At 36.1% G+C, this 11,442-nt stretch overlaps 1 protein-coding gene across 2 annotated transcripts; it reads right to left on the reverse strand.

Annotated features, from left to right (window-relative positions):
- Window positions 1-200: 200 nt before the first annotated feature.
- Window positions 201-2,729, reverse strand: LOC125187835 (GDSL esterase/lipase At1g29670-like). Of its 2 annotated transcripts, XM_089058494.1 has the most exons (6): window positions 2,216-2,729; window positions 1,999-2,126; window positions 1,486-1,731; window positions 845-926; window positions 683-721; window positions 201-594 (listed from the first exon to the last, which is right to left on the reverse strand). In XM_089058494.1, exons 1-6 carry the CDS (start codon window positions 2,457-2,459, stop codon window positions 410-412), a joined length of 924 nt encoding a protein of 307 aa, XP_088914620.1. In that variant the 5' UTR covers window positions 2,460-2,729; the 3' UTR covers window positions 201-409. The 2 variants fall into 2 exon arrangements, with proteins under 2 accessions (XP_088914620.1, XP_047940439.2); XM_048084482.2 differs by having other exon boundaries at window positions 683-926; window positions 2,216-2,724.
- Window positions 2,730-11,442: the final 8,713 nt, after the last annotated feature.

An 11,442-nucleotide genomic window follows, 5' to 3' on the forward strand; every position in this document is an offset into this window, starting at 1 on the left:
GGTATTTTTCCCCAGCCCTAGGGAGTATATAATAGATGAAGTAAACGTGGTGGAGTGTGGTGGCGGATTTAAAACATTCTAACTAGCTAGGTAGCCAAATGATATATCATAACATTATATCACCATCGATCTATCTAATTTCCAAGGACAACAACTATATGACAGGCAACACACAAACCAACAACAATTTGAAAGGAAAATGTCAAAGGAAAATGTCAAAATAATATTGTACAGCAGACAAAACATGGCATAGATGTAACACATGACCTTGTTATATAGTATCTATCTGGTACTTCATCGTACCGTCCAACAATTAAACACTTGAACCGAAAATGTTACTTCTTCATCCTCATGCAACCAATACATAATATACTCCAACAATTGAGCATAGCAAATGAATTTATGGGATCTAAACCATCAACTTGAGAATATCAAGGTATGAAGCGGTTGCAACAACCCTGTTAACAATCTCAGTTGGATGGAAATGGTCATAGAAGAAATGAATGTCCCTAATAGCACACGGTGTTCCTCCTCGAACGCACAGCCCCGTACTTCTCTCGACCCTGCAGCACGCCTCGATCAACACCCTCATGCCTGATCATCGAATATAAAGTTTAACGCAGTTACTTTATAGATTCGGCATGACTGATCAATATCATAATAGTATTGAAACAAAACAAACCAGGAGCAAACAGCTCTGATGGCCTAAAATCCATGGCACCTATGTAGATGAAATTAGAGTTAGGGAGATCATGACTGAGTTGTTTGACAAGGACTTTGAGCTCTTTGTTGAACAATCCGACCGCGTCGTTGATGGCGTCGACGCAGAGGGAGCCCTGAGTACCTTTTGTCACCATCGCCGGGATGCAACCTAATGGACCAAGACCGGCAACACCTATTTTTCTTGCCCCTAAATTGTATAATTGCTGAGACATAAATATATGTCTATTAGTTATCAAGTGATTATACTCTCTATGTCCCATAACATAATTTTTAAAAAATAGTTATAACTTATAACTAATTTGTTATTAATTGACATTTTTTATACATTGTATTGATACTCTGAGACTGAATGATCTTTGACCCTTGATTTGATGTTTAAATGTCTATCATTTAGTTGTAGTTAGCAATTTAAGAGTGAGTTAACAATATAATGCACCCCTATAGTTAATTAATTGTTCCTTTATTAACTGATCTATTTACACTTAGGTGGTGTCCGGTTTCCTAGATATATTAGTATATAACTATGACTAACTATCACATAATTATTCATCTAGGATTAAGTCGTGATATTTAATCTCATGAACCAAACACAATACATATTTGATCTCGAGATATATTCTTATAAACCGAATATCCCTTAAAATACTAATTTAGTTACATTGAAAAATCAATCCCAAATTTACGATCTAACATAAAAAAGTGTGAGTAATATGGGACGGAGGTAGTATTTATTTAGGTGATGATGAGAGATTGAAATGTTACCTTAAGCTGCTCAGAGAATTTATTGGCTAAGAGTGTTGCATATTGCTGTGGCGTATAAGATCTGCGGGTGGTATAGTATTTAGGCTCATAGTAATTGTTGATGTAATCGTTGCTGCCAACTACCAAATAATACAAGCATTTGTTGAGGTGCTGTTTGGCTGAAGACTCATTCCCGTACAAAGCCATTAATCGCGACAACGCGATCTCGTGATTTCGCAACTGTTGATCCAAACTGATCCTATACCCCTACATGAATCATACCAAAGTAGGTTTTCTCTTCGCAAAATTAGAAAAAATGAGTATGTTAAGTAGTACTTCCACCGTCTACTAATTTTAAGAAATGTACTATAACAGAAAGTGGATTGTAAAAGCTCATGAAATGTGGATCCTATTTTTATATACTACTTTTTTATAATAAAATGTGAGTGAAAATGAGTTAGTAGAAGTATGATGCTCTCTAATACAAATTATCTTGTTACGTAACATGTGAAAAATGGAAAATAGATCTCGTACCAGATGCTCTCCGGTGTCACTACGAATTCCGGCTGATCCGGAGGCGTAATTGACACCGTTGGATACATCGCCAGTATGTTGCACCTCGGCAAAAGGCGGAATGAAATCGCTGAAACCGATCATTTTAGCTGCAGCAATAATTTGTTGTAAACCATCATAAGCTACGACAACGACAACAACAACAACAACGACAGTAACAAAGGGCAGAGGGCATCACCGAGAAAATCGGCCGAAGTGAGTCCATTGGTAAATCTCCCAGTAGCACCATAAGGGAAATCAACACCATAAGGAGGGTAATCCACCTTAGCTGATGTATTGAGGTTGTTGTTATTGCCACTATCCACTAAGGAATCACCAAAAATGAAAAAGCAAGGAAATGGTTGTGCACTCACTACCACCAATTTTGTAAGAAAAAATGAGACAAGAAAAAATACTGGTATGTAATTACCAGCAAACGCCATTTTTGAGGAAGATACATTAGAGATTATAGTAGAGAGTAGTGTAAATAGGGACCATGACTTTTGAAAAAATATAAAATTACTCTTTGCAGCTGGAACAGTGGTGGGATTGGTGTAATGATATTATTAAAATGCATACATATTTTTTTATTTTGTTAGTCAATTTGAGGATTTTAACAGATCAAAACAATCATGTGAGACAGATTGCATCATTGCAAAAGGATGATTCTCATGGAGCGAGTTTTGTGCAACCAATTTCTGAAGCAAGATCACCCGCTTATTTTTTATTTTATTCAGATTTTGTGGGTTGAAACTTTGGATCACCTAAGCAATCTGCTCCATTCATATTAACTAAGTATACATGGTCTAGATTTGTCTGAAAATGAATATATCACTGTCATAATATATAAGCACTATGTATGTATATGGTATGGTTAAAATAATTCTAATTTTATATCAAAACTAAGGTTAAATATGAACCCTTAGATAAAAAATAAATGGTGGAGACGAAAGGACCTTAGTTACATGTGAATATGACATTAAGACGTACAATGGTCCGATTGATATTTGTATTATTACATACTCTCTCCGTCCCATAAAAATATAGACAATGAAAATGACATGAAAATTAAAATAAAATTAATAAAGTAAGAGATAGGAGAGGTGAATAGTAGTTAAAGTATTATGAGTGGATAGTGTAATCTACATTATTAAATTGATATAACTTTGTAAAATTTAAATGCACATATTTTTATGGGATAGACGAAAATGGAAAATGCATATTTTTTTTTATGGGACAGAAGGAATATATTTTGAAAATAGACATATATTACTGACAATATATACACTGCACTAAGAGAATTATATACATTGCACTTGATGCATTACATCACTGCAACATACCTCATTAAACCAAAACTGCTTGCAAATTTAAAAATATACACATTTTATGAACATTACATACACTAATTAGAGCAGCATATGCATTACATTTGGGTATTAAACCCTGGAACATAGCGCAATAAACCAAAACTGCTTTAATACATCCCTAACGATGGCGGAGTATTTCCGAGATGTTAATGAACAAGACGTACTTCTATTTATCGACAATATCTTCCATTTCGTTCAAGCCGGATCCGAAGTATCGGCCTTATTGGGTAGAATGCCTTCCGATGTCGGTTATCAACCCACCTTGAGTACTGAAATGGGCTCTTTACAAGAAAGAATTACTTCTACCAAAGAAGGATCCATAACTTCTATTCAAGCGGTTTATGTACCTGCAGACGATTTGACCGATCCTGCCCCTGAAGTACACTTCTTCATTACTACTCCAATTACCTTTTTGTCTTTTGTTTAAAAATATAAAATTGTGAAAGGGCACATGTTTCTTTTTACGATTAGTAAGTAAGAGAAATAATTTTTTTTTTAAAGTATTGTTAATGAAGAATGTGCCCCATCTCATAATAGAGAAAACTTCCTAAAATAAAAAGTTTCTAGCTAATTTTAAGAGACGAACCAAAATGGAACTAATCTATTTTTAAAGAACGGAGGCAATAATTTTTTCTTTCTCTACTTAATACATCAAACAATATCTCCTAATCCTAAATTTATATCTCATTCCTAAGTGTGACATCTACTCATAATTGCAGAAACCACTTCTCTTTTTTCTCTCGCTTTCTGCAATTGTGCTTGATTAGATACACTACGTGACAATATGTACGAACCACTTAATTTTTACTCAAAAATCTAGAGCCATATATTGAGAAATTATAATTTTCTAACTTTGAATTGCTACCCTTCATGTACTCAAGATCAATTTTTTACAGAATTAAAAAAATATCCAGAATAATTATTTTTATGTACTCCTATGTTGTAGAAATTTTATTATATTGTGAGTAATTGAATTACTCTAATTTTAATTTATGATATTCATTAAGGCATGATAATAAAAACTATTTTGGGCATTGCTATACCCATATTTTAAAAAGGATGTTCAAGTCATAGGTGTGGGCTGACATGTTCTACTTGACAAATATACTTATCAAAAACCATTGAAATCCGATAAGGATTGCTATACATGAAGTAATTAACCACAAACAACAAATGTAATGTAGGTCCATGAATAATAAATCTCTACAACCTCAAAAGTCCAGTGGGCCGCGCCGATCCGCCAATTTCGTAAAAAAGGCTTTAATAAACAATATAAGTCCAGTGGGCCGCGCCAATCCGCCAATTTCGCAAAACTTTAATAAAAAATATCAATTATATTTAGCCTACATTTTTAATCCAATTCATTATGAAATTTTACATACCAATACTATTAAATGTGGCTAGAAATTAGTTCAGTGAACGCTGATTAGATCACACTATAGTTACGTTTTCCTGTTTTAACTAAAGAAACATGCTACTAATTCACGAAAGTGATGATAACGGTATAAAAGTTGTATAGATTAAACAATTATACTCTCTCCGTCTGCATTTGATTGGCGAGGTTTGATTCGGCTCAGTTTTAAGAACAGTAATGGAAAGTAGATGGAAAAAATTTATATCTATATACTACTATTTCTTTGTTTTAAAAAAATTTTGAGTGAGATAAAATTAGTTATGCAATGTGAGATCCAATATCTAAAGTAGTAAAAACAAATGATCATTCATCGGACGAATGAAATAGCAAATTTGGATGACTATTGGTGGACGGAGGAAGCAATTATTTTTACAGATCTTGTTTATATTGACACTTTTTATCGCTATCATACATATGATTTTTAATAATTTGATTTAACTCTTGTCATATACTCCATCCGTCCCATAAAAATATGTGTATTTTCAATTTTTGCCTATCCCATAAAATATGGACAATTTTTCATTTATAGAAAGTTGTCCCAACTCATTGCCCGTATACATCAATTTATTTACAACTTATACCATTATGATCTATCATTACAACTCATTAAAAACTAATAATAATATGAGCCTCACTATCCACTGACACTACTTTAACTACTATTCTCTTCATGATATGACCATGGGTGCTAGACACCAAGTGTTTTCACCTCGACGTGAGTCATGGATTGATTGGGGTCCAAGGTAGAGAGTGAAGACGTGCGAAGGATTCAATAAAGCTAGAGGGTCACCCGAGGATGCGAGGAATAGAGAAGGCTTGGATTTGAGGACAAATCCTTTCCAAGAAGGGGAGGATGATACGAACATGGAAGCCGTGCGTCAAGGATTTCAACTACAGCTGGATTCAACCAGAAACCGTCCTATCGAGATGATATCCGAAAGCTATGAAACTACCACCATCGTCTTCGTCTTGGAAACAGCTTCTCGTGGGAATCTTGCACATCTCAATCGGAGTCCGAATGAGGGAGTTATGGTGGTTTTACAGAAGTCGCGCAGAACTGGCGAGGGAGTCCAGAGAGAACACCCGGGCGGGTGTTTTTCACCCTGCAATTCACCCGACCGGGTGAATCACCCGAAACTTAGTTTTTGAGGGCCTTTTTCCACATTTTGGGCCCTTAGTATAAATACCTTTTGGTGTCATTTTTCATTCTAGATTGAGATTAAGATTGTGATTGAAGTTATCTCCCTAATGAGTTTTTCCTCTTTGAGGAATGTATCCAATTCCTTCCTTGAAGGTTGCTTGTCTCAATTTCATATATTGATTCAAGTAGAGGTATGCATCAATGGGGTGTATCCATTGAGTAGTGGAGCCAAGGGGTGATAGAGCTATTGAAAGTTGCCTAGGGTTGTTTCCATTCTTTTGGTCAAGGTCCTATGGTCATAACTCTTTCATCTCATCATTATACACATGCTTTCCATTCCTAATCTTCCATCAATTCTTGTTTAGATTCAATTTTTGTTGGTTGGATCATCTATTATCTTTTGTCTTGTGTTGATAAATAGAAAATAGCATCACAAAAATAGTTAGATCAAGCATCATAAATGGGTAATCCTTGGGAAATGGATCATAAAATACATGGATCCGTATCATTTGGTATCTAGAGCCTAGTACCCACTAGGTGTTTGATCTATTGTTGCTTTGGGTTTGGTTATTTTTCCTTTTGTTCTTTGTTTTGACTCTATTTTTGTTGGGATGATCGGATTGATCAATTTTGCTTAGATTAAGCTGAAATTTGGTGTGTATGATCTATGTTATCTGACCTAGCTACCTGCAAAATTTCATCAAAAATTTCCTTCGTTTGCCTAGTTAACTGTGGAGATTAACATCATTGCCCTGTTTTGACATAGTTGGGGAAAACCATACAAAACCTATCAAATTATCAAATCTGACTATATATGTCTATTTTTCCCTTGATCTAGAGTTGGTTGGGAATCTATCCACTAAAATTCATCCAAATTGGGCGCGGGGATCAATACCAAAAATATTCATAAAGATCAGCCAGATTTTAGCAAAAAGCTTTCATCCCATGTCCATATGTTCTTGAGGTGTATACCTTGATTGAGTTGTCCGGGCGCCAACGAGTGGAAATTGGATCGAGAGTGTGTGATACTAGCCCCACTATATTCTAAACCTACCGAGTGACATTGGTGAGTGACTTGGGGGGGGTATTGGGATACTACATTGGGGTGAGTTAGCTTCTTAAATCTCTCTTTCTTAATTTTACTAATCTCTAAGACTAGTCCCTAGTCTTTGTTTTTGTGTTTGTAGGAAACATTGATGCCTCCTATGACTCGATCCAACAAAATGGTGGACATCTATGAGGAGGAAGTCGAGAAGGACGCGGGCTCTAGTAATTCCAAACCCGAAGGGGATCTAGTGAGCATGATGTCCCAAATGATGGAAGATTTTAGTCGTGATCTCAAACAAGAGATGAGAGAATGAGATGCCCGGATGGATGCCCGGAGGAAGGAGTTCGAGACCCGATGGAAATCCAATCAAAACACATTGGTTGGAGCCTTAAAGGAGGTCCGTGCATCAAGATCGTCACTCCTAAAAGTGACCATCTACATCTCAAAGCTTCCGGCATAGAGCATGTAGTGTCGAGGGGTAATGGAGCCAATAGGCGGTTTGGAGGAGGAAATGAGGAGTATGGTCGTTTTGGGGTAGGAAACCAACATGGAGGGTGAAAGGAAGGAATTTTGCACGCGTGTCGTAGGCGCGAGTTCTTCCTGTTCAACAATTCTTATACGTTCCCACTTCCCATAATACTATTAAGTCGGATGTCGATCCCACGAGGAACGGTCGTGTCCGTTATGTAATTCAACACTTAAGAGTTTGGCGATGCCGCCACGCTTTAATTTAAAGAAGGAGGAAACCAAACTACAGAAATTATATCATACTTACGAACATAGTGGGAACTAAAGTTTAAATAAGGTAACAATGCAAGCAAATTATGAATTTGAGACAAAACAAATAAACTGATACTTAAACTGGGCAAGTAAGTAAACTGGGCAGTTTAGCAGCAAAATCAGAACAGTGGCGAGAAAAATAACAACACTTTGTAAAATAATATTTTCAGGAATAAATGGAACAAGGGGAAAGGAACCAGCTTTTGCCACAAAAATTACTAAGTAAAAGAAGCAAAAAGAACTAAGTAGAAGGCTGCTAACTAAATTCTAAATGTTCACACCTAAATGAAAGCTAGAGAAGCTAATTTACTAGGAAAGAGACACTTAAAAGGTGGGATCTAAAAGCCTACTTATCTAGCTATTTTGGAGACTTCCTAAGGTGACTAAGTTGACATGAAAAGCATGAGAGAGAGAGTTTAAAACTGATTTTGGAGGCTCCATGTCAAAGAGTGAAAAGGGATTGTACTTGCTGCTTGCTATGGGCTATTATCCAGTGGTCAAAAGTAGTAGACAACTAAACTAAACAAAGGATAAAAGGATTAGCAATTTGAAATCAGATTTTTGGGTTCCTAAATACACTAAGGCACGAAAACTATGAGAAAAGAGAGACTAAAAGACTTCTACACACTTAACTATGCTAAAGAAACATAAGATCAACAAGTTAACTACCTAATTATGCCTTGAAAATACCAAATAAAAAGCTGAAAAGTAGCAACTTGGAGAAGATGAACAAGCTTAAGAACATTCAACAATGGAGGATAGAAATAACTAAAGAAACTGCAGCAACTAAAACACATTAGCTAGCATACAAGAACAAAGCTACTAAGCAAGGGAAAATCACCAACAATTGCAACTTAAATTCACAAACGTTTTCTCCTCTTTTTTTTTACTGATTTTCGAAATTAAAGGATGGAAAAGAAGGATTAACTAGCTGACCTAAACACTTAGAAAAGATCAAAGAAATAAGATGCAAAAAGAGAAATTTAAACAAGCTAAGCAAGTAAAACTAAACTAGCAACAACCACTATTTCTTTTTTTCTTTTTCTTCAATCAAAAGCTTCAAGTAGAATCAGCCCCTGCAAGACCCTTTCAAATGCATAAAAAACTTCAAATAAACAAGAAAAGGAATCAACAAGGACAAAGGCTAGCTAGAGAACGAAAATAGTAGAACCAAGGCAAGATTTTAAGTAAATGCTCAAGAACACCAACAACCAAACATAAATGCTAAACACCTAGAGATTTAAATACACCAAAAGCTCTTTAAGATCAACCCAACAACCTTAACTAGAGAGTTAAGATGCTGGAAAATGAGTACAAACAAGGATCTAGATCATTCAAAGCATTAAAGCACTACATAACTACAAGCTTCACCCCATGGTGAGCAAAAGTGGCAATGGCTTCCTATGGTTCGAAATTTACTTCAAGGTTGAGAGTAAACTAAGCTTAGAGAGAGGAAATAAAACTAACTAAAGCTAGCTAAAAGTGGTGTTCCCAAAAGTTAGGCCAAAAGATAAGTTTTGTTGTTTTTTTTTGTTACACATCTTCCAACCAATCTGATGTGGAAGACTTCTCCACTCCCAATGATGGTAGTTGGCTTCTTTTGCCTTCAAAAGTGTCTCTTGTGGCCATTGGTAGCACAAAGATTTGTCAATTTAACTTTGAAATGCGACTTTGAAGAGTTGTCAGCATTGCTCAGACACTGGCCAATCCATCAGACTGGGCAATTTGTGTCTTGTGGATTCCTTCCTTCTCCAGATACTCAATTTGTATCCAATTTGCCTCTACTTTTGCATGTAATCCAGAATCCATTCCATTAGCATGCTCGTCGGACCACTCCATTCATTTCCTGCCAAAACATGCATCTTTATATGCAAATTTTCAACAATATAGCATGAAAAGTGACTCCAAAATGGTGACGAATGCTAGCCAATCAAACCTCCTCACACTTGGTTCATACTTGTCCCAAGTATGTGGTTGAGCTTTTTACTCCAGTGCTAGCTCAAGTCACCCCCTCTCTCAACACACACTAATTAAAACAACACACAACACACAACACAAACATGTACAAGACGCAAACACAAAAGAAGACTCAAATGAAAATATACAAAACTACAAGGGTCAAGCCTATCAAACACAAACCATACTCAACCTCCCCGAAATTCAAGCAAGAATGCAGCCCAACAGATTTTTCTCCTCAAAATATGGTTCATGTTGTCAGTTTTGTCAAGATCGTTAAGCACTACACATAAGTTCAAGTTTCACCCAAGTCACCTCTCAATGTGTGAAGTGTTTCACTCAAAACTCACCACAAGCACTCAAAAAGATATCACTTAGTCAAAATAGCTCGAAAGGGGCTTTGAGAGGGTTGTAGCGGGGCTTACGGGCCTTTTGAATTGCATCGGATGGATCCTAGGGGTCCTAAGCTTGATGTAAAGAGTGAAACCATGCATTTGAAGTGTGTACACACTTACAAAAATCAAACCAAAGCATGATGAACTTATGATCTTCAAATATAGCTTTGTCGCACGTCAACATTTTCTTCTTCCTTTTTGTGCTTTTCTTTTCTGTCATGTACTTCTTACTTCATCTTTTTCTATTTCCTTTTTCTCTTTCTTTTCCTTTTGTCTTGTTCTTGCTTTTCATCTTTTCCCCCCTTTTTTTTCTGTCTCATACTTCTTCTTCTTTTTTTTTTTCTTTTCTTTTCTTGTTCTTCTGCTCTTCTCTGATCTTCTTTTTCTGTTTCTTTTTCTTCTCTCTCTTTTTCTCTTTTTCCGACATTTTCTTGATCTTTTTCTCAAAAGGTTCTCAAGGCAACGCCATTCTTCATCTTCAAATGGGATAAGATTCGCCACATTCGGCTTGACTAAGCAAGTGTGTAATATGCATAGTTGGGGTGTGGATGTAGGCATTCATGTGGCTTGGGCAAAAATATATTCTTGGCTATGAATGAACAAGGCCTAGGCTTCAAAATGGATCACTAGGGATAGCTCATTAGGTAGGATTATCAACAAAATTAAGGCTCAAGTGGCTATCCTAATGCCCTCTAACGTTTTCCAAAATGACCAAGCGATATCCAATATTGTGCAAGTCACACACACTCAATAACACTCTCAAAAAGATAGTAGAAAGTATTCTACTTTTAGAAACAAAAACTGAGGTTAAACTAATGAGTAGTGCTCTACTTTTCCGTCGTACAAACGTCATCCAACAACCCATTATTTGGAAAGAGATTTTTGCAAAACAACCGCGTTCAAGCTCGTTTTAAGGGAAGATATTTTGCAAAGCTTATGCATCAAAGCTTGACTAAAAACAGAAAAAGTTTTTTTTTTTTCATTTTTTAGAAAAACTGACACGTTCTTAACAAACTGTTTACACAACTAAACGACGAAAAACAAAACACTAACAACAAATGATCCCCCTCCTCACACTTAGACCTTGCTTGCCCTCAAGCAAGTTTGGTTGAAGTGTTAGGAAAGAACCCCACTAACATCACGAAACAGTTACAAACGCCGGCAAGGCCACAACACATGCATCAAGGCCGACAAGGCCACAATATATACAAACAAGGCCGGCAAGGCCACAATTACAAAAACATCAAAGTAAACACATACGTCACACAGAACACATATATACACAAATGGAAGAGAGAGTTGGATAGAAATCACCACCCCCG

This window comes from Salvia hispanica, chromosome 5 (genome assembly GCF_029641045.1).
Source record: "Salvia hispanica isolate PSC_SH4W2 chromosome 5, Shi_PSC_v1, whole genome shotgun sequence".
Classification (NCBI taxonomy): domain Eukaryota; kingdom Viridiplantae; phylum Streptophyta; class Magnoliopsida; order Lamiales; family Lamiaceae; genus Salvia; species Salvia hispanica.